General features: G+C 42.5%; 2 protein-coding genes across 4 annotated transcripts in view; one reads left to right on the forward strand and one right to left on the reverse strand.

The window, feature by feature from the left end:
• LOC101164127 (probable G-protein coupled receptor 179) overlaps positions 1–22,277 on the forward strand; it is a 28,628-nt gene extending 6,351 nt beyond the window's left edge. The window contains exons 3-11 of one of the 3 annotated variants that reach the window (XM_023955698.1): positions 8,257–8,353; positions 9,686–9,906; positions 11,696–11,764; positions 15,856–15,965; positions 16,092–16,330; positions 16,435–16,573; positions 16,667–16,769; positions 16,839–16,985; positions 17,270–22,277. In XM_023955698.1, coding sequence (XP_023811466.1) covers positions 8,257–8,353; positions 9,686–9,906; positions 11,696–11,764; positions 15,856–15,965; positions 16,092–16,330; positions 16,435–16,573; positions 16,667–16,769; positions 16,839–16,985; positions 17,270–20,611 — 4,467 coding nt within the window. In that variant the 3' untranslated portion in view covers positions 20,612–22,277. Of the gene's footprint in view, positions 1–8,256; positions 8,354–9,685; positions 9,907–11,695; positions 11,765–15,855; positions 15,966–16,091; positions 16,331–16,434; positions 16,986–17,269 lie in introns of those variants that run through there. The other 2 variants (XM_023955662.1, XM_023955709.1) reach the window with 2 other exon arrangements.
• Positions 22,274–26,964, reverse strand: mrpl45 (mitochondrial ribosomal protein L45). Its single transcript, XM_004065483.4, has 8 exons — positions 26,880–26,964; positions 25,319–25,514; positions 25,079–25,196; positions 24,872–24,970; positions 23,765–23,813; positions 23,542–23,691; positions 23,189–23,362; positions 22,274–22,611 (listed from the first exon to the last, which is right to left on the reverse strand). Exons 1-8 carry the CDS (start codon positions 26,940–26,942, stop codon positions 22,513–22,515), a joined length of 948 nt encoding a protein of 315 aa, XP_004065531.1. The 5' UTR covers positions 26,943–26,964; the 3' UTR covers positions 22,274–22,512.
• Between the last annotated feature and the right edge of the window lie 390 nt (positions 26,965–27,354).

A 27,354-nucleotide genomic window follows, 5' to 3' on the forward strand; every position in this document is an offset into this window, starting at 1 on the left:
ACAAATCACTAATGAATTTCATAAAAACACACACGGTTCATGTTCTACCTTAATATCTTTACGTGGTTTCTTTGTACTTCTTCTTCTGTGGTTTTGACCCAATTCCTTTGTGATTCATCTGGGAAATTTCCACGTAAAGACCAGGGGCCTCATTTATAAAACTTTGCGTAGGATTTGTGTCAGAAGTGGCGTACGGATGAAAACTAGGACGTGCGTACGCACAGAAATATTCGGATTTATAAAACCTTGCGCACGCACATCCTACGCATCTTTCCCTTAATAAATCACAACCGATTCTAAATGCAGCGCAGCTTTTTGCGGCTTCATGACACGCCCATAGTTGCCCATAAATAGTCCGTGAAACGCCCACAAATGAATATTCATTGATTGCGAAACCATGGCAAACAAGGAGAGAAAATCAAAAAAACGTAACTTCACTCAATGTGAAGTAGAAGTTATCGTTGGCGAGGTGGAAAAGAGGAGAAAAGTGTTGTTTGGAGGCCACAGTGTGGGCATTACTAATGCCAAAAAGGCACGTGAGCGGCAGACGGTGGCAGACGCCGTTAATGCTGTAGCCTCGTCCGAGGGGGTGGGGGGTGGGGGGCCGGAGCGTCAGATGCAGCGGGTGACGCGTGGTTCCTCCGAGTGCTCCTCTGTAACGCCGGGCCCAAAAGCCCGCAGAGGTCCAACAGGACGGCTCGAGGATTTCGGAACCGGCTCATAAGCCACTCATAAGCAAGTCTTCTTGCTGTCTAAAGATGCGTTCACTTCAAATTCTTCCATTTGCCACATCTTCTAAGAGCGCAAGATCAGCCATTGTGCGTCATTACGCATTGTGATGGGGCATTTTATTTCCATCCATTTAATTACATCTGACAAGCTACAGATGTCGGTAATAATCCACGTGGAAATGGGAAATTGATCAGCGCAAATGTAATTTCTTGTTGCTTTCTGAATGGTTGAGACATACGCCATACATTGTTTTATCAAAAATCAAACAAACTAAAGGCATATGCATGAATACCATAATTCCATAGCTTATGAAGAAATGTTTTAATATGAAAACAACTTTCCCCAGTGGACAATTAGTACATCTGTCCGTCCGTCCGCACCTCTATCTGCTCCGCCAGACGGACACATTAACAAGAATATCAGTTATTCAATTTAGTTTATTGTATATTATTTATGAGGATGAATTGCACAACATGCCAATATTGCAGAACATATTTCACTTTTCTTTTTCCAAATAAGTGTTCATTTGAATTTCTGTTGTAATTTTCGTTTGATTTTTTTTTGTTTTTTTCACTGCTGATCGATCAAACGGGTGTTCGTGTAGCTGTTAATTGTAAGACTTGCTTTGTGAAGTCTTCATGTTATTTCTGAGAGGCAGTATTGTCATTTTCACTTTCACGTGTTTCTTCCATCTGCCGACGGTGTCGCCGTTTCTCATTTCACCCGTTTTTGTGCGTACGCCTGGGTCAGAGCTTGCGTGAAGGACCGCACATTTTCCCGTCAAGTTTACTTTTTATAAATCTCAACTATTGCGTAGAGAGTGGCGTACGCCTTCTTTTGTGCGTACGCAACCTTTAGAAATGAGGCCCCAGAACTTTTCTCACTTTTTCCACCTATATTCACGTGTGACCAATGTTCATCCGTGTAACATGTATTGTGTGACTCGGCCTTAACATATTGATGTTCCTCTGCTGATATGAATGCTTTTGCGTCAGTCTACTTAAGTATTCTGAGTTTACAGTATAGATTGTACTCTAATACACGTCTCATTGGATCTGTTGAGACTTTTGGAATGACATGTTTAAGCCGCATTTCATTGGTTGGTTGTGGAAAACCCTAACGTAGAAACTTCACAAAGACGGTTGATGCTCAGACTTTTTAACAATCACGAAGCACTTCTGGATGTTGTATGTATTACTCGTGTTTCTGACATTTTAAAGAGAGACCGTTTCCCACGTCTACACGACGGTTGTTTTGTTTTTTCTCGCTCTAAACTCTTCACCTTCATGGTCCTGATGCTCCTCTTCTGCCTCAAGTGTCCTCTGAATTGTTAGCGATTTATCCAAAGGTTTTAAAGCCTTGATGCTCATTGGTTCATGTTTGTTAGTGCTTTCATCCATTCATCCTTCTGCCCCCCCCCCCCCCCCCTTCCCTCTGCCAGTCTGTCTGTCCAAACACAATCGTTTACCTCTCATCTCAGCTGTCTATTTAAGGGTGGCTGTGCTTCATGGCTGGCTGCAGGGTGATCTGATGGATTATGGACATAATCCAGCGCTCTGACATACTTTTCCCTCATGAGCCGTCACACAAGGACGCTCCGAAAACTTCGCTCGCCTTGACGGGACATCCCGATGAGCCGAACTTCCGACTTTTTGGTTGAGACAGTTTCTTGTCTTTGTGTGCGTCTTTGTTTTAGGTTTTTTATGTGTTTTCGCTCTTAACAGGTGGAAACCGCAGGTGAAAAATGGTGCAACTTGCAAAGCAAGTTTATGTGTATAGAATTACTTTGTATAGCACAATTCGTACACAAAGTAATTCAAGGTGCTTCACAAAACAGAAAAATGCATTAAAATCTAAATACATCATAGAAATAATCAACGTAAAATTTACTTTAAAAGAAAAGAAAAAAATAGAAAATTGATTTAAAAATGGCTGTTAAAGTTCAGGTCAGAGTCCATGATTACCCCTAGATTTCTGACTTGATTTGAGGGTTTTAGAGACAGAGAATGAAGGTAGCTGCTGACACTTTCTCTTTGTTTCTGTGGGCCAAAAATAATAACTTCGGTCTTGTTTGAGTTTAGCTGGAGAAAGTTGTTCTGCATCCACGCACTGATCTGTTGGAGGCAGTGGTTGAGAGAATCCACCGGCCCATATTCACCTGTTGTCAGTGACACATAGATCTGAGTATCATCTGCAAAAAAACGTTCATGCACATTTTTCTACGGGTTTGCTGCAGGTGACGGGTCGTAATGAACACTTAAAAAACACATATGGGTAATAAGGGGGATGTAGGTAAGATTCAGCTTGTGTGGACATCCTACAGGCGTCCTATGGGCATGTATGGATCACGTGCACACTCTGTGCATGCAGCATTTGCGTGTGGCCAGGAACCAGTACTCACACCTTACTCACCTGTACGCCATAGGTGTGTTCAACTTCCATTATCCTTGTAGAAACTTCAAGATACACCTACCACCTGGATGACAATGGTACGTTCCATTTTCATGACATCCTCTACGGTACGAGCCTCAAGGAACTGCGAGACACACCTGCGCTCCCCTTGAGATTCAGCCGCTCCTCCTCCGCGGAACCGGACGACCAAAAAACCCGTAGAACCGGGGGTTGACCTGATCAGGTGCAAGAGACTGAGGCTTTAAGTCTTCTTGATCTCTTCTTCTCCGTAGCATTTTTTTTAACCTATTACTACCTTCAGCTAAACCAGCTCCAGTACTTTTTTAAGTTTTTAGTTACAATATGTTTCACTGCTAAGCTCCTCCCAAACTTTGCCACTCGTCTCTGTACCTGAAAAAGGTTCTGATAAAGTCTATTTTCTCCAAAGTGCAAATTGAAATAGTGGAAATGCTGCAAATACTGTGTTTTTCTGAGACTTAACTGGGATTTTTGCATAAGATACGAACGTCGCTGCTTTAGCAGTTGATTGTAAAGCAACAATGCGTCGCCATTTCGCCTTTCATTTCACGAAAACCCCAAAAAGAGTCGAGAAACCGAGATTGTAAAGTCTACTTCAGCCCAGGACCGTCTGCAAACGGATGAGGAAGGATGAAGAAGAAAGAAGAAGAAAGAACTAGACGACTCCCGCTTGTTCTTAGAGCGTCTTTAACTTTGCTATCAACGCAGTTTCTTTTTCTTTTGGCTTCTTCCGTCACAGTCGAGGCTCTCTGTTGTTGCTGAGCTACATCACTCGTTGAAAAGCTGAACAAAGACTGATGGGTCAAAGAAAAGGTGCGAGTCTGATAACCACGTAACCCCCCCCCCGCGTCGGTTTTACCGGTGAGACCAGATTTGGTTCACCAAATCTGAGCTTCTGTTTTCGGTGGGATTCTGCTGCTCCTTTTAAGAGCTGAGGGGCAAATCTTTGGGGGCAGTTGGTGCATTTCCGCTCTTTTTGCAATTCTTATTTCTTATTCCACTTTTAAGAAAACAACTACAGCAACCACAAGTAAGGTTTGGTTGACCTTTGACCTCAGAAAGAATTTTCTTTAAAAAAAATTACCTTTAGTAAATTCTACACTTTTGTTCTTCTAGGGATTTTAAACTTTCGCCTCCTCTAGCATCATTGGGAAGCTATTTGGAGAGAAAAAATGTTGGTTTTAAAGTTTGTCGATTTTTGAATTGCGTTAGTTGCCAAGGAAATTCAAAAATGAGCTTTTGCCGATTCTTCTAAAAATGCCATGGACCCTTTCATCACCCCTGGACGACCAAAAAATAAAACGGTTGCTATGGAGACAAAACCAATAAAAAACATTTTGAGAAAGGTCTTTCAAAAAGGGTGGCAGAGGAAGAGTGAGGGGCATGTGACAGCCGCTCAGCCAGTGGAGGCGGGTCAAAGGGGGGCAGTGACGGCAGGTTTCGCCATAAAATGCCGCCGGCGCCGCCGGCTTCAATGTCTTTAGCTTTTGTGGCGTTGGAGTTTCCTTTGCTGTATCTGCCAGCACATTCAGTGGATGAATTAAACTGAGGAAGAGGAGTGGACTTTGGGTCAAACTGTAACAGTTAAATGTGGAGAAATCGTCAATTATTGGCTGTCAATAAATGGAAAGACAGCCCAAATCTCTTTAAGTGTTTAAGCTCATGTTTTAGAGAAGATAATAATAGATAATAATAGATCTCAAACACCTAAAGGTTTCCTCTCAACACAGAAAAGACGTTTTGTTTTTGCTTTTGCCACAGAGTTTAATCTAATTAAAGCAAAAGTGGACTAAAGAGCATTTTCTGAGAGGCCGCAAAGGTCAAGCTGCTGCCCCCAACACGGATCACTGAACAGGCCTCCAACGTTTCAGCCTCAACATGACAGATGAGTACATTTGAGGAACTCAGATGAGGCTGTGGCGAGGGCGACGTTGACCCGTGCGTGTAATCCGTGCGGCATTAAAGTCGGCGGTGTGCTGTTAGGCCTGTGAGCATGTGACGGCGAGGGGGCTGCAGGTTTGAGGAGGTCAGTGTTTGTGTTTGAGCTGCGGAACAGGATTTCTCCAGAAAAAAGATAATGCTCTCAGTAGTGGCATTATGCCTCCATTTAGCTTTCAGCTTAGATTAACAGCCACACGGAGCGGAGCGTCCATGTGGCTGAACGACAGCAGCAGAACGGCAGAGTGCTGTGACCCCACCCCTTTCTTCATTCTGGCCCTTTTAGCCTCGTCGACCCCCGATTGGCGTCTGCTTGATTCATGTGGCACTTTGTTCAACCTTTTCCTGAATAAAACGCGGCATTAATCTGCTGTGGCTGCCGGACGGTCACCGCCGGAGCCGGCCTGTCTGCCACAAAAGAAAAGAAAATCAATATTAGGATTTATTTTTATGTTCAGCTCACTGAGGCCCACAAGGTAACAGTCAAAAACCCATGCTGCACTCCTGTCCCATCCTAAATCTGTTAAACGGGGACTTTATGGAGGAATGGGTTCAAATGCCGCCTGTGCAGAGCAGGAACAGTCAAACATATCTGTGTGTGGAGGTTCAGTCCCTTTAGAAAGCTCTGATGTGATCTCATTGTTGAAATAAACGCAGGCTTCTTCCGCTGGTTATGGGAAAGATTTCCCGTCAGTCTGTACGTTGGACGTCTCCATCCAGAACCCAGCGGGCTCACGTTCCCGTTTAGTTTCAACTGTGCCCGAAAGAACAACAAGATCATACGTGTTTCAACAAAATGTCATTTCTGTTTTCTGTTGGAGAAAATGTATTTTTGACTCGCCCTGGAAAAATGTTTGGACCCTGCATCAGAAATGACTAATTAATAACAAGATGAGAGACGTCTCCTACAAACTCCTACATAGAATCTATCCCACTTATGTATACATGCTCAGATATAAGAAGACTATTGACCCCAGCTGTACTCTTTGTAAAGAACACCCAGAAACTATCAGTCACCTATTTTGTAATATTACTAAAAAACTTTGGAAAGAATGTGCACGTTTTATAAATCACAAATTGGACTCACAATTTCAGATGAAATTTGAATTTATCATATTTGGCCTACACAAAAACAAAATAAAATCAAACATAAACTTGGCAATTAATCTAATTATAATATTTAGTAAGTTTCATATTCACAAATTAAAATGTTCTTCATCACAAATAGTTTTCCCTATAATAATTAAAGAATTAGAATCTTATTTGCACACTATTTCTAATAGCTTAAACAAAAAAGCCATACGTATTTATGAAAATCTTTGAACATTTTCAATGCATAGTAATCTGTTTTTGTAATATTTATTTTGTAAAACATGTACCATCCCCTGGCATTCTTATTGTTATGACTATTGTTCTTGTCATACATATTTGTTTTGAATAATAAAGTTTAAAAAAAAAAGACTGGACTTCCTGTGGGCCAAAATGAAATAGTTTGTTTGGTGAAACTTTTGGTGGATTCCAGTCGGTTCCTTTAAATATTTAAAATATTTTTTTCTGTAAATCTTAGCAGACATTTGACTCGATGTCTGTTTCCTTTTAAACAGGAGGCGGAGCTAAAGCATTTAAAATGTGGGGGCGGGAGGGGGGGGGGGGCAGAAGACTTTGGAAGGGTGGCGAAACACTAGAGTGGAACGCCATGGCCAAAGAAATGGTTATAAATACTTATTCCTGACAGTTATATCATTGTTATTGTTTCTATTTCATTTAAAAAAGGACATCTTAAAGCTGAAAGAAAAAGAGGAGTTTTTATTTTTGCAATGTTTACAGAAGCTTGAATTGATGATTTCTTCATCTTTTTTAATAATGATGCTAATATTGACTGAGGGGTAAGTGTGGGGAAAAGCTTTATGCTTTATCCTGAAAAAAACGTTTTTTTTTATGTCTCAAACATTGAAACTAAACAGAATCTGGATCAGGATTAGAGTTTCATTCAAATGTTTTTCCTGCTTGGGTGTTGAATTCACTCCTCAGCCTTTCTGTTGTCATGTCTGCAGGAACAGATTTGAGGTCTGACTGGATTTTCCTGAATTATTTGCTCTTTTGATGTTTTTAACCCGGAAGAACCCAACAGCAAGTTTCTTCAGGGCTTTTAAGGTTAATTAAACAAATGTGGTTTTTGTCTGTTCGTTTTGGGAAGCAGCAATTAACGGCATTCAAAAAATAAAAAAAATAAAAAAGTAGAAAAAAACGTTACATAAAAAAACAAAAAGCAAATTAGATAAAAAATAGAGACAAATATTACATAAAAAAAACTAGACAAATAAAAAACAGGGCCAAAATTGACCTCCATGGGTTCTCCAGGGTTAAAGTAAACACTTGATTTTTGAGGCTATGTCTTTGATTCGGACCCCTTTTCACCCAATTGACGCTGATAATTAACATACCATAAATCCAGGATTCCACTAAATTTAGACTCACAGTGAGAGAAAGGGGAATTCTTTTTATGAAATTAAAAATAATCTTTATGCTTTCCTCTGTTTTGTTCAAGTTTAAAGAAACATTTTTTGTTGTTTTATCAGAATTTGAAAACTGGAACTTGACAGAAGAGACAAAGAATCACCAGAAGTCAGGAATGAACCAAAAGACGTTTGGTGGCGTTTCAGTCATGAAGTCTGCTGTTGGAAAACTGAAACCCTCCATTGTGTTTTCAAAGCTTTTTTCTACTTTTTGAATCTTTTTTCGTTGAAGATACAGTTATTAACATGAAGCATGTTTTTGGACGGTGGGAGGAAGCCGGAGAACCCAGAGAGAACCCATGCATACACGGGGAGAACATGCTGCATGTTAATAACTGTAAACTCCACACAGAAAGGCCCCCCATTGATGTTCTGGTTCATGTCCCCCAGCCGGGACTTGAACTGGGGGCCTTCTTGCTGTGAGGCAAGAGCGCTAACCACTACGCCACCATGCAGCCCAACTGTTTTCTAAAAATGACCAAACTGATTATAAAATGGAGATTTGTGAACTTTTTGCATCAAATCATTTCCTTCAGTTATGAAGTTAAAATAAAACGGCCGATCTCTTTTCGATGGATCCTGACTCTGACTTCTGGCCAGTTTTACTTTTCAATGATGAAGTCTTTTGGATTTTTTTTAGTGTGTGCCGGTTCCAGGCCGCGGCTTTCGGCTGGGTCAGTACTGCTGCCGCTGCAGGGAGGGATACTACGACCCGGAAGTTTCCCCTGACGGCTCAGGTGAGGCGGCGCACGTCTGCAGGTGGACGGATGTTAGAGAATAACAGCAGAGGGAAAGATGACGGGTTAAAGGTCAGAGCCAACATGTCTGCACATCTGCTGCACAAAACAGACTAAATTAACTGGAAAGTACAAAACATGCATTCCCTTTGCAAAGAGAATGACGTTTATAATATTCAATATACTTATAGCAAGTCTACAGACCAAGTGCGTTTTGTGTAGGAGGTAGACTGACTGAATACTTCTTCAAACTAAACTGGAGGATTTTAAGTGTACAAGTAAAAAAGTAAACTTATAGTATACTCCCTCACTCTTAGTACTAAACACTTAAATGTACTACTTTTTGCTGAGGTTGAGAAAAGTACACAGGCTCCTTGCTCCGCCCCTTTCGGATGCGGATAAATAGATCTATGAACGTCTTTGTTTTCCTGGTCTGAGCTGGAATCTGGATCAGAACTGGACGGATGGATGGATCTGATATTGGAGCCATTTTAGTTGCACCGCTAATGTTAGCTTGGACTTGGGAGGGGCTGTAAGGTAGCTGGAGAGCGTGTGAGCAGATGGGTGACGGTAGATGGGGGCGGGGTTGCTCTGTGCCAACGGTCCCGCCCACAGCTCAGAGGTGAATTTCGGTGAACTCCTGCTCCTCTGCAGAAACTATGTCCTGGAAAACGACACAGGATTTAGAATTTCGCCATCATCATAATGTGAAGAAAACAGGGAGCGCTTTGGAACTAAATCAGATGAAGATCGGAGCGGGACTTTAACTTTTTAAAAATGTTCCCTTTGCAGTTCAAATTGAGTACTATCACATTGAAAATAACTTTAATTGTTGCTTCAGCTTCTATAAATATCTAACAGTTCAAAACAAACCAGCAAATGAGATTTCTGAGCTGAAATGGTTTTGAGTTTTTGTTTGAAGGAAGTTTTCAGCAGCTGAGAATGAGATCTGTGTGAATGATGAACTCTTTTCTTTGCTTTTACAAAACTTACTTTACTTATTCTGTGTTTATTTTCTCTTTAGCTTTAGTTTCTTGTTCCTTAAATAGGACACAGTCTTTTTTTATACTGCAGTTTTGTCCTATTTCATCAAGAAGCATATTTTAATGTTTTCAATTTTGGTTTAGCAGAATAATTCATCTCCTAAGAGAATTTGAAGAGCTGGATGTGTACATTCAGGGACTAAAAATGTGCAGAGCCATCATTTCAGAGGCAGAACAGGCCTCCTGCCGCGGCTTCTGCAGGTCACAGAGGTCCAGTCTGCGGGGGGGGGGGGGGTCAAATGTCTGGGCGTAGGTGGAGCTGATGCATATGTGCGTGTGCTTGATGCAGATGGCGGCCCCGGGACCGGCAGGGACAGCAGCGGTAAGTGTTACCCGAACATGCCCATCTGTCTCCCCTGTTGGCCGGGATGCAGGAGCTGCCAGGACAGCACCCCCTGCTGGGTGCAGGAGGACTGGCCCCTCAGGGCCGGCGTTCTGGCCATCCAGGGGCTCTTCATGCTGCTCGTCTTCGTCAGCATGCTGGTGGCCTACCAGCATCGGCGGGACCGGGTGAGTCAGAGCTCTGTGCGCCACTCTGTGGATCGCATGAGGCGCCAAAAATGACAAATGCGACAGGAGGGAGCAGCTTTACTTACACAACACGGATGTGAGAAAGACTGAAAGTGTGTCAGAGCAACAAACACAACACAACTGTGTTTATCCAACAGATGCAGGGTTTGAAAAAGGCTCAGTTAAAGGAAACCAACCATACGGTTCATTCCAGATTAGACAAGAAGTGGGTCAGTTTCCCTCAGAATTCATGAAAGATTCTGCTCCCTGAAGATGGTTCTGTTCTCGTTTAAATGTTCTCAAATGATCCTGTAGTCACTGTTCTGTGGTGAACAGAACGTTCTCAAGCGTTTAAGAACAGATGATAATACTTTCCAAGTGTTGGACTGGGGTCAAATCAGGATCAGCTTCAAGCGAGTACAAGACCAGATGGTAAATTTGAGGGAAAAAAGGGAAAATTTAAAAAAGTTTAAAACTCTCCAAAAGGTAATAAAAAAAGGAAAATTTGCAATTTGAATCTAAAAAACCTATGAACCTAAAGCTGTTACCATTGACTAAAAAGGTCCGAGTGAAGGAGTGAGTGAATGAGCAAGTGAGCTAGCGAGCGAGTGAGTGGGGGAGTGAGTAGGTGAGGGAGTGAGAGAGTGAGCGGGTGAGTGAGTGAGGAAGTGAGATAGCAAGTGAGTGAGTGAGCTAGCAAGTGAGTGAGTGAGTGACCGAGTGAGGGAGTGATTGAGCAAGTAAGTGAGTAGGTGAGGGAGTGAATGAGTGAGTGACCGAGTGAGCTAGTGAGGGAGTGAGGGAGTGAGTGAGTGAGTGAGTGACCGAGTGAGGGAGTGAGGGAGTGAGTGAGTGTGACGTTCCCATAGAAAACGGTTGTCCTCCAGAGCCCTCAGGAGAATCTGCCAATCAAAGGTTTTGAATGTTGAAGGTGGGGGCCAGCAGGCTCCACCTACTTTTATCTATCTGATTGGTCAGTTTATAATTTGAAGAACTCAAACTACAGGAAAAAAAAGATGAAGATTAGAAAGAACGTGTTAAAAAGGTATGAGAGCCAGAACGGTTCCTCTGATCAATAGAATGACTGAGTAACAGCTGTTTATTTCTCTATAGAAGTCTGTGAAATTTTACTTCCTGTTTGATACACCAAAGGGGGGGGGGGTCACTCAGTACAGGGTCACTCAATGGCGTTGACCCTGATTTTATGTGGGGGTGGGGCTTTGAGCCAATTAGCTACAGGATGTAATTGACATCAGGTGAAAAATCTTTATTTTTTTCATTTGAGAGTTTTAGGTTGAAAGTTTTTTGAAAATCAAGTTTTCAGCATTTCTTCAAATGTATTATTTATGTTATTTACAGTTCTTTTTTATTTTCCAATATTTATTTCAAGTCTAAAAACTGAATGTTTGAGTACAAAAAATTATCTTTTAAATTTGTCTTTGTTTCAAATTTGCAATCTTGTTTTTTTCATTCCCTTTAAGCTGGTCCTGATTAGTCTTCCTAATGCAGTTGTTCTCACTGATATACATACATTAAAAAAGCTGCATCTGGTCATGATTAAGTGTTTTTTTTTCCTTTTTCAGGAAAAACTACACACGTTGTTATGCATCTACTAAAACGTGGACTTTTCTGAAGTCCCACAGGGTTTCTCTGAGTTGGTCTGTTGTCACATCTCAATCCCAGCAGTGGGATGAGACTCTGCAGACCACGAGGGTCTATAAATGTGTGATAAATGCATCATCAGGATCAGGAAGGTCCAGATCAGACCGTTCTTTTTTTCATCTTTCAGAGGATCCGAGCGTCCGGCCTCCTGCTGCTGGAGACCATCCTGTTCGGATCTCTGCTCCTCTACTTCCCGGTGAGTTTCCCCGTCGGATGGCTAAGTGTTGCAGATTAGAGCTCTTTGCAGATGACTGCACAGCACAGTGACAAGGATTATGTGATAATGGACTATTTGTGAGAGGGTGAGTGGTGTGACGGCGTGCGTGTGTGTGTCTGCACGCACTTAGGTTGGTCGCGTTTCATAACATTTCTCCTCTCCGTTCATAGATGATCAATCTTTAGATTTAATTATAGAGCCATAACCTGAGTGTGGAGGACTTTGCTCCTGCAGCCAGGTTCAGTGTGTGCACATCTGCAGGTGGAAAGGGTCTTATGTAGGGCATGCATGTGTCAGCATGCTAATGAGCTGGTGCACTCTCAACCATACATTCTCCCTATTTAACCAAATTCATTCAGATGAGATTCAATTATTATTCACCCTATATAACCATTAGTATCATATTTGCTCCATGCGCTTCGGAGACCCCTCTCACATTAGCCTGATCCAAACTTTCCTTAAAAACCTGAATTTCGATTTGTTTTCTGCCCTGTAGTTCATCGTCCTTCCACTAGGGGCAGCAGAACTGGGTCATTTGATCATAAATCATAAATCTATCGGCCATTCCCAGAGAAAACACGCACTAACTAACGGTTAATCAAGTCCCACCAGTTCTGGGCGTTTAAGATTTTCAACCACTGCAGTCAAAGTGGATCAAGAAAAAAGAAGTTCTGGTCTGGGACCAATCAGAGCTGTTTATGGATATTTGGACTAAGACGTGGGTGGAGTCAGGTTTTCCTCTAAATTCGTTTAAACTGCGGTAACAAAGCATGTAAATTCGGGGTGTCCACGCAATGTGCCAAGAGGGAGAAATTTGATGACGGGGCCCAGCGTTCTTTCAACCCTTATAATTAACGTTAAATGCAAATGAATTAATGAATGACATCGGTTACACTGAAAGGATGCTTTGAGCTTCTATCCTATGTATTTAAAGCTTTTGAGAAGGTTTTGCCACCACCTCTCTCACAATAGAGCCACGGCCCACCAGTAAAAGGTTCTGGACTGGGTAGAAGTTCTCAGGTGAGGTCTGGCTTTCTGTGTTAGAACAATAGGTTCTGGAATATTCAGCAGTGACTTTGTTGTTTGTTTTGGGTGCATTTTTCCGTTGTTTTCATAGAAGATCCTAATATGTGTTTAGGTTATTGTCTTCTTCTTTCTCTTTCGGCTTTTCCCATCAGGGGTCGCCACAGCGAATCATCCTTTTCCACCTCACTCTATCATGGACATCTTCTACCCTAACATTAGCCAACTTCATGTCCTCTGTTAAGACATCCATGTATCTCCTCTTTGGCCGTCCTCTTGCCCTCCGGCCAGGCAGCTCCATCTCCAACATCCTTCTACCAATATATCCACTATCCCTCCTCTGAACATGTCCAAACCATCTCAGTCTGGCTTCTCTGACTTTGTCGCTAACACAGGCAACATGAGCCGTCCCTCTGATGTACTCGTTCCTTATCCTGTCTAACCTGGTCACTCCTAAGGAGAACCTCAACATCTTCATCTCCGCTACCTCCATCTCAGCCTCTTGTCTCTGTCTCACTGCTACCGTCTCTAACCCATAGAGCAGAGCTGGTCTCACCACTGTCTTGTACACCTTTCCTTTGAGTCTTGCTGGCACTCTTCTGTCACACAACACTCCTGACACTTTCCTCCACCCGCTCCAACCTGCCTGCACTCGCCTCTTCACCTCTTTTCCACAATCCCCATCACACTGAACTGTTGACCCCAAGTACTTAAACTCCTGCACCTTCTTCACCTCAGTCCCCTGTAACCTAACGCTTCTACCTTGATCCCTCTCGTTCAGACACATGTATTCTGTCTTACTACGACTCACCTTCATGCCTCTTCTTTCCAGAGCAAACCTCCACCTCTCTAGCTGTTCCTCCACCTGCTCTCTACTCTCACTGCAAATTACAATGTCATCCGCAAACATCATTGTCCAGGGAGATTCCTGTCTTACCTCGTCTGTCAGCCTGTCCATCAGCATAGCAAACAAAAAAGGACTCAAAGCTGATCCTTGGTGTAGTCCCACCTCCACCTTGAACTCCTCTGTCTGACCTACAGCACATCTCACCACCGTCATACTTCTCTCATACATGTCCTGAACTACTCTGACATACTTCTCTGCCACTCCAGACGACCTCATACAGTACCACAGCTCCTCCCTCGGCACCCTGTCATACGCCTTCTCTAAATCTACGAACACACAATGCAGCTCCTTCTGACCTTCTCTGTACTTTTCCATCAACATTCTCAAAGCAAAAATGGCATCAGTGGTGCTCTTACGGGGCATGAAACCATACTGCTGCTCACAAATCTCCACCTTCTTCCTAAGCCTGGCTTCCACTACTCTTTCCCACAGCTTCATTTAGGTTATTGTGATCTACTCTATTAATAGTGTAATATAATAACATGGAGATGGTAAACAGAAGAGAAAAGAGGGCAGATATCCCATAATATATCCTGACATTTTTGCAAACCTGCACCAAAGGGAAATGATCTAGTGACCTGCAGTTTCCAGCTCTTCACTGCGCTTCCTTTTACCCAAAGGGGTGGGAAAGTGGCACCCTGTTGTTGAATGCCTGAAAATGCAAACACACAAGAGCTAAACTTTGGGAGGTTGAGTCACATCAGTGATGTTGAAAGAGTTTTCTAAACGGAGGCCGACTTCAGAGGACGGCGTTTCAGATCAGAAGTCAGGATTCTCTGTCAACTCTCCGGGGAGTCGCCGCTTCATCTACAAACGGATCCTCTGCTGGGGGGCATGTTGTCCTCCGGCCCACCCGACTCCCAAACCCCCCTGCCTCCTATCAACACATCAAACCTTCAACAAACAAAGAAGGATTTTTACTCCTTTTCTGAGCAAAGAGTCTGTTTCCTGCAAATGCTTCGATTCTCTTAACATAAAGACAGTTCAGAAAAAAATGACTTGCACCTTTCCTGACTATAATTTATATATTTTACTACTTCTTTAATGATTCAAAAACATGAAAGAATTGTCAGTTCCACACAAAAACTGGGATGAGCCATATTACACTACTGAAGCAAAAGGTAAAGAGAGAAGAACCCGAGCATCAGACCAAACTGAGTCCAAGAACACAACAAGGTTTTGGCCGACCTCACCTAACTCGGGTCAGAGGTCATAATCTGACCTTTGGACAAACATAGATCCATGGGAGACTTCAAGGAGAAAGACAAGAACAAGAACTCCAAGAAAGTTCTGGATTATCCCTAAACACTTCCAGACAAATTTTCCGAGGAGACTTCAGTATCGATATGAATGAATGTTTTCTGAAGATAATCAATCATTACTAGGCACTGGATTTTGTTACTTGAAAAGAATCTATCGGATCAGAACCGGATTACAAGAACTATGTAAAACTATAAAATGAATGAACTCAGTAGGGGTGGGATTATATAAACTCGCTTCTTCCCTTTTCTTTTCAAGCAAGAAATCAAGCTCTACTCGACTTTAGTTATTGATCACTGTTTTTAATGAAGCATAAGAGATTTAAGTGACCTTTTTGTTTTATTTTCTGTTTATTTAATCTATGCATTTTATCATTTCTGCAATGAGTTTGACAAATCTGTGTATATTCTTTATTGCTTTGACTGCAATGCTTGAAATAAATCAATAAAATAAAAAAAAGTAAAACATCAAATGAGAAATTAGAGGAACTTTCTGGATGGAGTGTGTCTCACACAAAGATTACAGTATTACATCTTCAAAGATTTTATGCTGAGAAAGGAAATGTCTGACGGCAGTTTGCAAATATTGGTCATCTATTTATAAATCATATCTTTGCAGCCAAAGGCCCTTAGCTCACATACCAGAGTGACTGTAGAGTTCATGATAAGACCAGGCCAAAAAATATTGACTCATACTTTTTTTTCAGTCACTACTCTTTCCGTCTTCTCAAATGAATAAAGATCCGTTTCTTTATACAGCTGAGACGTATTTTTATTTTCAGTGGTATTGTTTTCTTCAGTGTTTTTGTTCAATTTTCCCTGAACTGTTGTTCAAATAGTTGCTGTGGTGCTTCAGTTACAGTAAGCGTCTTCCCCTGCAGGTCTTCATCCTGTTCTTCAAGCCCAGCAACTTCAGGTGTATTCTGCTGCGCTGGGTCCGAATGCTCGGATTCTCCATCGTTTACGGCACCATCACGCTGAAAATGTACAGGTTGGTCACATGTCCTTTCAGAAATATCTACTGTGACTAGATCTTCCGCTCTTCTTGCTTCATGTTCTGAACCTCAGATCTAAATGTGGCGTCACCTCCATGCTCTTGTTTTGCGATTCTGCACAGGGTGTTGAAGGTGTTTCTCTCACGCACTGCCCAGCGAGTGCCCTACATGTCCAGCCTCCACCTGCTGAGGATTCTGGGAGTCATGCTGATGACAGTCAGCTGGTTTCTGTGTGCATGGACTGTGGGCGTCCTGCAGAACCAGGACAGGAACATTCCAGTGTTTGTCACAGCCACCACAGCAGACGGGCAGGGCTTCAACCTGTGTTACCTGGACCGCTGGGACTACATGATGGCTGTGGGTCAGTGAACCACCAGGCAGACCAGTTTATTGAAACATTTATGGATGTCGCTGCTATATTACACTAACCCAACTTTTTTATTTATCTCCTTTTTTCTGTTTCAGCTGAACTCTTGTTCCTGTGCTGGGGTAGCTCCCTTTGGACCGCCGTCAGGCCAGTCCCCTCTGCCTTCCATGAGCCTCGCTACATGGGAATTGCTATTCACAATGAGCTGCTCTTTTCCTCCATATTCCACTTGTTCCGGTACCACATCCTTCCAGAAACCAGAATACATCCTGCAGTCTAGAGCCAGTGCACACAGAAGAAAGACGACTGAGTGTTTTCTGCTTCCCTCAGATTCACCTTTACATCTCTTCATCCCGACTGGATGTTGCTGCTCTCTTTTACGCACACTCATGTCACCATCACTGTGACACTGGCCTTGCTATTAGGTCCAAAGGTAAACATACAAACTTGTGGTTCAAAAAATAAACACTACCTTTTTTCACATGCTTTCTGTGATCCCCAGTTCCTCTACACGTCTAAGCCAGTGAGAGACGAGATCGCAGCTGAGGTGTATGAAGATGAAGTGGATCTACGACGCTCTGGTTCGTACCTCAACAACAGTTTTCGCTCTGCCTGGAGTGAACACAATGTGGACCCAGAAGACTTCCGGGTAAACCGTCTCATCTTTTCAGGCTAAATTCAAGGACAACTAAAAAAAAAAAAAGGAAACAAATGTTACTGATTTAAACTTAGCCTTTACCGTTAGCAGTGAACATATGTTGAATATATGAACGTGTTTACTAAATTATACCTGTACCTAAACCTGCCTGTGTTCTTACTTGACAATGTTTTTCTGATGTTCCTCTAATATATTCCTTTTGTGCTTTTTTCTCCTTTTCATAATACCATCTGTTCTATCTATTGACTCCCCCACCTGTTCTTCAAATGTACCAGGAAGAACTGAAGAAGTTGTATTCCCAGTTAGAAGTCCACAAGACAAAAAAGATGAGTGCAAATAACCCTCATTTGCCAAAGAAGCGCAGCTCTCGGTGTGCCCTGGGGAGATCCCTCATCAAACGCATTGCTGAGATCCCAGAAACGGTGAGCCGGCAGTGCAGTCGTGAAGATAGAGATGGATCATTCCAGAGCAGAGCTGGATCTTTCAGGAGTAGAGCTGGATCTTTTCTCAGCAGGGGTGGGAATCCCTCCGACTCTTTTATGATTACCCCTGAAACTATTAGCATCAGTTACAGAAGTTCAATAAAGTCGCCATCACCATCCATACGCAAGTCCCAAAGTGATCATTACCACACCCGAGACTCAACACAGCGTGAATCCATGCTGAGGACCAATTCAGTCAAAAGATCCTCCCAGCGATCTGAGACAGACTCGTTGGACATCACACCTGGGGTCTGCAAGTCAGCCAGTGCCCTGAATTTGACAATTGACACAAATCTCCTGCATCCTGATCACAACAGGCTTCATAAGTCCTGGAGCCTGTGCTCCTCTACCACCAATTCGATAGAGAATGTATCAAAGATCTCCAGGTCCAGCACAATGCGGTCAAGGCAAAGCATCAGCGACCAGACGAGGAGCGCCCTTCAGTCGGAGTCGTTTGACAAGGCTGAGATTTGTCCTTGGGAGTTGGAGACAGAACAATCAGGGGAAAAGAGTCATAAGCACGTCACATATGCAAAGTCTGAGGAAGGTGATGAAAAGGGCCCCTCATCCCCACAAGCGCTCGTGTGCCCATGGGACCATTTGCCCCCAGTGGAAAACACTCCATCAGTGGAAAAGGTACAGCAAAATGACAACTTCCCCCTGAAAATACCAGTTACTGTATCTGCAAGTGTACCCGGGTCCCCAAGACCTAAGGCAGCAAAAGATCAACGTGCGTTCTCCTTCCGGGCAACCACAAATAAGTGGCTTTCTGTGAAGTCCTTTATGACCTCCATAGATGGAAGCAGGTCTGCCACTGAGGGAAACCATAGTCGAGAGGGCTCTCAAAAAAGCCATGAAAGCACTTCCACAACATCATGGTCTGGAACATCCAGTAGACGACCAAGCTTGGACAGAAGGTCACTGCAGCACATGGGCATGTCTACAACCGATGGAAAACCCTGCCTCGTGAAGCAAAATGCTGTCCGAATGTCTTCTGCTGATTCTTCCGAACGAAGTCCACGCAGGCTTGTGATTGTCAAATCTGTTGTCTATCCCAGGGATGCTGATGATTTACAAAAAGAAGGAAACTATGAGAATGTAATATTATCAAGGCAAAGCAGCAGACGCAGTAGTATAACCTCCTGGGAAACAGCCAGCAGCTCTAGAACTCCTTCAACACGAAGGAGAAGTAGTCGAATCAGACCGGTTTATAATGTTTCCCACACAGATGTTTGTCCATGGGAGGGTTCCACCCAAGAAAAAGAAGGACCCAAGAAACAACAAAGCATCAAACCAGATGTTTCTCACCAATTAATGCCATCAGAACAATCAAGCGTATGTCCGTGGGAATCACCAGACCAAGGAAACCTGAAACAGGAAAGTGGTAAGACTGAAGTTTGTCCGTGGGAATCAAAGGATATTCCTGGCTCTTCTCAAATCACTCGTTCCAAAGATTCACAGACTCAATCTTTGAAACGAGTGGCTGATGTTTGTCCATGGGAGGTGGCAGAAACTCCCCAGATTTCAATAAGACAGGATAGTGACCATGGAAATGTTTGTCCTTGGGATGTTCAAGACAAATCAGAAGCTGTATATGAAAACGTAAATCTCTTAGAAAATAAAGGGACCCTGACTGTACCTCTTCGGCGAGAAGTGATGAAATCTGCCATCTACCCCGGTGCGCCCAAAGATTGTGTAGACAATAACCAACAACCATCAACCCTGAATCAGAGTGAGCCAAAGACAGACAAAAGTTGTCCATGGGATTTCCCTGATCCACCTAAAATTATTGAAGATATATGTCCATGGGAAAGTGGGGACAAAGAGTCTATAACTGAAGACTCAGTTTCACGATCAACCAATAATTTAGACATTTGTCCATGGGAAACTGGAAATCAAGACAAACCAAGTAACTCTGGCAAAGTTATTTCTATGCAAAGTAAAGGACCAGAAAGTTCAAAAGTAAATGTGTGTCCCTGGGAAACTGAGATCACAGGAAGAACTGCAGCTACAAAGCAAGACTCACGCAAAGTGAAAAAAATTCCAGAGGTTTGTCCATGGGAGGCTGTGGGACCAGAATCTGACAGACAAGATACTCCCAAATCCTCAAAAAGTAATGCAGGAAACGACACAGCTCGGACAAACGTTTGTCCGTGGGAGACAGACGAACAGGGTGTGGCCAAAACAGGAAAATTAAACCCAGACAACCCAAGTCAAGAGGTTTCCCAATCAAAAACCAACACAGCAAAGGGAATAAAAAAGCTAGACAGTGCTCAGGCAAATGTTTGTCCTTGGGAGACAGAAGAACCAAGAATCCTTAAAAAGCAAGACAGCACTCTGGCAGATGTTTGTCCTTGGGAGAAGGAAGAACCAAGAATCCTTAAAAAGCAAGACAGTAGTCGGGCAGATGTTTGTCCTTGGGATTCAGAGGAACCAAGAATCCTTAAAAAGCAGGACAGCACTCTGGCAGATGTGTGTCCTTGGGAGAAGGAAGAACCAAGAATACTTAAAAAGCAAGACAGTAGCCGGGCAGATGTTTGTCCTTGGGATTCAGAGGAACCAAGAATCCTTAAAAAGCAAGACAGCGCTCAGGCAGATGTGTGTCCTTGGGAGACAGAAGAACCAAGAATCCTTAAAAAGCAAGACAGCGGTCGGGCAGATGTTTGTCGTTGGGAGAGCAAAAAGCCACCAGTTCTACAAAAACAAGACAGTGCTCGAGCAAACGTTTGTCCCTGGGAAAATGAAGACGACACTAAAGTAGTGACAAAGCAAGATAGCCTCAATGCAGACGCAGGCCCATTGGAGAACAAAGAGATGGAATGTTCAGGGAAGAATGAAAGCAATGGGACAGACGGTTTACACGTTCCCAGCAGTGTCAACGATAAAGTTCTGGAGGACCAGCAGGTGCTGAATGAAGATGAGACTCCAGGATACATGAGCCCTGAACAGACAGATGAGACTAAAGCAAATATGGCCCTGGGTCGGCGTGACGCTTTGTGCCCATGGGAGATTGGGTCATTCACAGACAATACCTCTGATGTCTTCACCTGGGAACCTGAGAACATCCCAGAGGAAGATGAGGAAGATGATGCAGAATGTGCTGCTGAGGCTCTGGTGTTTCCACCTGATTTGTGATCCAAGCTCAGGTCAGAGTTCACTGTTGTTGGGTAAATTTAAGAGTGTGACCTTTAGACACCTTTTCAGGTGGTACCTAGTTTCCAAACACAGGAACGAAGGCTGCTCAACAGAACATTGTCGCTTTTGTTGGCAAAAAACACAAAAACACTTGAGACAAAAATAAAAGACTGATGACGCAGTTACATCTGTAATTGGGCCTGGGCCAATCCAAATCCAGAACCAGAACTCTGTCACCAGGCTGTTACAGAGTCTTGATGAGCTCTGAAGTTTGGGATGTGCAAAGAAATCGTTTCTACTGAAGAATATATAGCTTAGATAAAACCCCTGGTTGGTCTAACAATAAGAAATATTCAGCAATTGTTAAAATCTACGTCCACAACATAAAGCCTCCTTTGCTACCCGCTTTTTTCTACCATTTAAGCTTCAAGTGGAATTGCTTTTTTTCATTTTGTTTGTTTATTAAGTGACAAGATTTGTATTTGTTTGTATTGTTTGCCAATTTTTAAGTAAAATCGCCAGCTATTAAGATGTTAAAATAAAAAGATCCTAAATAATTAACTGTGCATATGAAATTATGTCAAAAAGTTGTTTTATTAATACATATTAAATTTATTCACATTAGATCCCAGTGTCTAAGTTTAAAATACAAAACTTTTCGATGGTTTTGAAAAAAAAAAAAAAAGTAATCTTAGCAAAACAACACAATAAAACAGAACTTTTCTATCCTTAAAACACTAAATTTTCACTAAAGTTTGGAGTCACTCGGAAAAAGCAAACATTTTTAGATAAATGTTTAGGCATAAGAATATTACTTTTTGGCACTGCATGGGTTCTGTACAATCCATAATTATTTTTTAAGCTAATGATTTAAAAGACTTTTTGGAAGTTTGTGGATATTTGGCTATGGATGAGAACCAACTGTTTTCAAGGAATTATTTGGATAAATGGACAAAAAGAAGGAAACTGGACTCCCCTTTGTTTGTTTCCATAAAGCTGTGGGTTTCTAGCTTTCAGCTTCGTTTCTGTGGATGAACAGCAGGCAGATGGACAGGGACATTATGAACACACTAAAATCAATGCTATGGATGTTCTGTTACTGCAAACTTACTCGTGTTAAGTGTGGCTGAGATTCTACTTTTACAACTGATTGGGTTGAATTTTTGGATCTTTAATAACATGTTGATGTTTGTGTGTTTCCTGAGGTCAGACTGTCCTGCATGTCTTCTCTCCAATCAGGATTTCTCTGCAAAGGTTGGAGATGAGCAGTTGTGCTTGAGAAGCGTCCCATTCATGCAGGACAGGGTGACCTCAGGACCAGGGCTGGAAAACACCTTTAGGTAGAAAACAATTTTCCCCATAGAAGAAAGAACCATTTTTGGAACATTTGTTCTGAAAACATGTTTTTTGTTAGTCCCTTTGTTATTTTCAAGTCAATAGGAATGAGTTTACATGAGCTCACAAGGTTTTCTTTGAAAAATCTGAATGTTTCATTTTTAATAACTGTTTTATTGAGTTGAACCATCACAATTAAAGTTATCGTCTGAGCCAGCTGGTCATTAAGCTTGTATATTTCGTCATCAGCGGGGCTGTTCAGAGTTGTCAAATTGATTATTTTGTAGCGCGACCCTTAAAATGCAGTGACATGCTGGTGACAACAAATACAGATGGGACTTTTTATTTTTGTATGAGTGGCGGTCAAGGTGGTGTCAATCATTGCAGAAATACACCAGCTTCTGTACATCTGAGGTTTTTTGCAAATTAAATGTTTCATTTGAAAAACAAAAGCAGAGGAAGCTTGTTTTTTCCCCCCCACCAGCCTCAGCTCATAAATGTTTAAACAGGGTCAGAAACAACAAAGTCTAGTTTTCCCCAACCCTGTGGCGCCCCCCTGTGGCCTGTTACTTATACCACTGCACTGCTGCTGGTTTGGGAACTTCATAGTTAAGTGTATCATATTCCTGCCACGGTTTCAGTTGGGGGCCGGGAATGAGGATCGTCTGGAAGACAGAAAGAAGCAGAAACCCTGAACTGTAGTGGAACTAGAGATCGGGAACAAGAACATCTCACAGAACGCAGACAGGTCTGATCGCAGACGGGCCTGAGCGCAGACGGGCCTGAGCGCAGACGGGCCTGAGCGCAGACGGGTCTGAGCGCAGACGGGTCTGAGCGCAGACGGGCCTGAGCGCAGCCGGGCCTGAGCGCAGACGGGTCTGAGCGCAAACAGGTCTGAGCGCAGATGGTTTAAACATAGACAGGTGCGAACGCAGACGGGATTGATTGCAGACACCGGGACAGCTTCAACATCATCATAACCAGAACGTCGGCTGTTTTGGATCAAAACTGATCGCCTATAGTAAATCAGCCAAACTTTAAAAATCACCCAAGAATCCATGTTAATCAATCAATGTAAATGTAAGGAGCAATGATTTCATATCATTAATACAAAACTAGTTTGTGCAGTTTTGTAAAAGCAAAAAATATCAAAGATCCAGGAAACTTTTCAGCATCAAATGAAACCTATAAAAAGACCTTAAACTCGCTTCTAAGCATCGTTTTAGCCTCTTTTATGGTCACCTTGATGACGGGGTCCTTGGCTGGAGCCCAGGACGGCACAATCTTCCCATGCAGCCTCCAGCGGCCGTACGGGTTGATGAGGTGGCGTTCAATGATCAGGTACTCCAGGACGTCCTTTGGCTGCTCCTCGCTGCCCAACATCAGCCTCCCAAAGCGGTCATAGATGGCCAGAGTCTGCGGGACAAAGCCACAAGCCGAAACGGTCAAGAGGGTCCGAGCTGCTTTTAGTCCAGTCTAAAATTGTGCCACATCATCTGAAAAAATAAAGAGCTGCTAAAAGACCCATTTGAATTTGAATTAAAGTACAGAATTTCTGTTTGAGTTGGTTTGAAGTCGGCTGTTGGTGGTCTCACCTGCTTGGAGTGCAGGCGCACCGTCACCTGTCCATACAGGTTTCCTTTGGTCACCATGTCGGGGCAGCGGGCGTGGACCACCCTGGGCGGCTCCAGCGACTCCACGAAGCTCCAGCGGATCGTCTTGTGGCGGTTTCCCCTCGTCATCTCCTGAGCACAGAGGGTCGGCGTGAGAGAAACGGCTGATGGGTCGCCGTCTACGGCTGTCAGAGGAAGAACTCACCGGGTAACAGCGCTCCGTGACCAAAGAGTGAAGCTTCTCCTTGTTGAATCTGGAACACAGACGGCAGATAAACTATCTGTAGGGTTTCTTCACCCAGCAGGTACATCCAATCAAAAGCCAAATTTTGAGCAAAGAATTGAAATCCAAAATGAAAGGTCATGAATGAATGTCAAACCTGAATCGATTCAATTATTACTCAGAACAAGAGAGGAACAAAAATGAAGGAAATGAATAATATGACAAATGTTTTATTTATGTGGAAAAAATACAAGAATTGGATCTAAAGGTTTTTATGGATTTTCTGAACTGCTGAAAACTCAAATAAAACTTTTTTTCTTTTTAAATGGAGCCCAGATACTTAATTTCTACAATTATTCTTACATCTAACCTCAAATTTCAATTCAACTGAAATGAACTTTTTGCATTTTACTTATATTTCTAACCACATTTCATTCCGTAAAGTCTGAATTAACTATGTTCTCTTCTTAGTAGTTTAATCCAAACGTAAACATCGGTGACAGAATCCAACTCAGCTGTAATTCTGAGGTAAAACCAGGAAATTTTCTTTGTTTCTACTTCATTTCAGGTTTTGGATCAACCTGCAAACCAAACAAAGACTAGAGCAGGCCTGTGTTTGGACGTCTGTGCTCGGTTTCTCTCATTTCTCTTCCTTCTTTGATGTATTAGTAGGAATCCCGTGTAAATAAATGTTTCTGGTTTATGGACTTGGAGAGTTTAGTAAAATAACAAAAATCTTGACCTGAAGATGGAAGAAAGTCAAGTTTGTTTCAGACTTTTGTGCAGAATTTGCAGCTAAAATCAAACTTTGATTCCTGTTTGAAGCTGATATGAATTTTTATTATTTTTACGTTTACAGCTTCAGGCAGGTCAGCGGCCTTCCTCACTCCGCTGCAGCCTTCCTCTGCCTCATAAATAGCAGAGGCAAACCCTGCAGCTGCAGGTCAGTTCCAGGTCATAAACTCCTCCACTGCTTCTGATGTCTTCCTGCTGTTATGGAGGTGGTTTTATCAGCAGCCCTGAAGCTGTGGGTCACACCGGCGTCTCTCTGCAATGGGCGGAGTTTGTGGGCGGAGGTCATGTTCTTACTGTGTCAGAGCTCTGTGAGCCTCGATGAAGATTTCCTGAGCTTGCTCTGCAAACGTCTTGGTGGAGAACAACGAGTCGTGCTCCTTAATTTTACGGATCCTGAAAAGACAAAAAGAGTTTTCAGGATCAGGCTTCGGTGAAGTGACCGCCCCCCACCTCAGATTGGAGAGGCGGACGGAAAAGGAAACCAGGAGATGACGGCCTTACGCCAGCTGGGAGGCGGCGCTCTGTCGGATCTGCTCGGTCCTCTGTTTCAGGCCTTCTTTGGACAGAGTGGAGAGGCGAGCGTCGCCCTCTGGGGGGATGTAGGGGTCAAAGACCCCCGCTGATGAAGACATCAGAACACAACATGTTAGTGTGCTCCTTCCTGACCAGCGGGAGATCAGCCTTTGACTACAAATATCAAACACTAACAAAGGAAGGTCCAGAGAGGGTTTCACAGTTTACCTGTGCACGCGATGTTGATGGGCCTCTCCATGTACTGCTGCTGGATAACAACCCCGGCTGCTCGGGCTCTGGCCTCAGGGTCCTCCTGCTGCTTCCCCTTTATCCCCACCGCCGGAGGGATGAAGTATCTCTTCTTGGTCCTGGCTGGAAGGACCAGCGGGAGGGGATGCCGCACTTCCACAGACGCCTCCACAGTCTGAGAGAAAGACCAAATCATGCCTCAGCAGCCGCGATGTTTACCGGCAAAGAGACCTTTGATACTCGACCGAAGCAGAAATTCAGAAATCTGCAACATCTGCTGAGAGCCTGGGAAAGAGGTGAAGAAGAAGGTTTCAGGTGTGACTAAAGAGTGTCGTCAGGAATGAAAGGAAAGGTGCAGAGCAGCCATGTTGTTGGTTTAGAGACAGGAGGCAGAGATGAAGATGCTGAGGATGGATCAGGAATGAATCCATCAGAGGAACAGATCATAGATGTTCTGGACATCCATTCAGGGAAGCAAAAGGAGACAGCTTCAGAGGAGGAAGAGTGATGATGTCAGGAAAGAGGTCTAAGACCAAAGAGGAGAGGAATACAACCTTTTTATTACCTTATTATTAACAATAAAATTAAACAGTTTATGTTCAAAGTTATAAATATATATGATCCAGTATATTTGTCAATTTCCCCCTGATTTTTGTAAAAAAAAAAAGTCTTCTTTTTGTCAGAAAGCATTAAACATCTTTTTGTGGACCTCCTCTGTGTTTTGGACATATCGTGGCATGTTAAGGAAAAACTTTGCAGATTTTGAAGTTCAGGTGTGTTTTCCCAGTCGGAACATCCATTTTCCCGATCATTCCATAAACGCCACATTTCTCTAAGTTTGCGTTTTTCCCTGAGGGACGTCCACCTATTGGTGCAATTGATGGAAAAACGCCAACAAAAGTCACAGTATTGAAATAAAAACTCCAAAATGTTCTGTTTTAAAATATAGAAATCGATTTTTTTTTATTCCAAATGAAAGCGTGTTTTCGTCCAGACTCCATGTTTTTTCTGTGTCTTCTAAGGTGGATTATCCAAACCACGGCAGCATCTGCTGACCGAAGAGGAGGTTCATGGATGAAGAGGATGAAGCAGAAGACGTGGTTCTCTATGGCGCCCCAAAGTTTGATGCATTTAGAAATAGTCCACACAACCCGCTAAGATTTAAAGTGACCAAACATCAGGAAAAGACTAAAACATTAATGTTTGCAGTTTCTAATACATTCATATTTAAGATTTTTTTCCAAACACGTCTGGAACTCAGAATTAAGACTTTTTAAGTCATTCTGGATGTAAAACCTTCAAGAAAACGTATTTAGGAAACTACAGACACCAACAAATAAAAATAAAATAAACAATTTTCGAAAAAGAAATGCTGAAATGCTGAAATGCCGCATTTCATTTTAAAAATATAATACATTTTCTCGTAAAGCAATACGTGTTTTATCAAACTTTTGCTGCTTTACGAATTTTTATGTTAACGTTTCTTCAAATAATACTAACCCGCTGACTTTTCTTAAGGTATTTTTATAAAACACAGTACCTTCAAGGAGTTACATGTTCCTCTGTAGACACCGACCAGCGTCCTCCTCACTGACATCGCCATGTTGTTACCCTGAACCAACCCGGATGCTAAAAGGCAACATCCGGTGACTTTCAAAATAATAGTATATTTACATTTCTGGGACTTTTCATCCTAATTTATGTCCTTTGTGTAAAAACGAAATTGAAACCCAGGAAGACCTTTTTATGATTGGGATTTGGTTAATATATTTTACAGAATTTTATGATTCATTTATTTAAGTGTAGATACATTCAATTTGATTTAAATGCAAAGAAAGACATGTTCAATCCTTAGATAACAATGACATTATTTTAATATTTACATCATTATTGTTATTAATACATTTTAAGACTGAGCACGATTTTTTCTAATTACTCTATTCTTTTCTGCAAATCCCTTCAAAATGATAAAGTTATAAAGTTATGAACCTAAGATTATTCATCTGTTTATGTAA

The sequence above is a fragment of the Oryzias latipes genome, chromosome 1 (genome assembly GCF_002234675.1).
Source record: "Oryzias latipes chromosome 1, ASM223467v1".
Lineage (NCBI taxonomy): Eukaryota > Metazoa > Chordata > Actinopteri > Beloniformes > Adrianichthyidae > Oryzias > Oryzias latipes.

Coding starts and splice junctions, on each gene's coding strand:
- mrpl45 (XM_004065483.4), bottom strand. CDS start 26,942: ATGGCGATGTCAGTGAGGAGGACGCTGGTCGGTGTCTACAGAGGAACA. Junction 23,692..23,764: donor TCACGGAGCGCTGTTACCCG/GTGAGTTCTTCC, acceptor CTCTGTGCTCAG/GAGATGACGAGGGGAAACCG. Junction 22,612..23,188: donor CCAAGGACCCCGTCATCAAG/GTGACCATAAAA, acceptor TCTGTCTTCCAG/ACGATCCTCATTCCCGGCCC.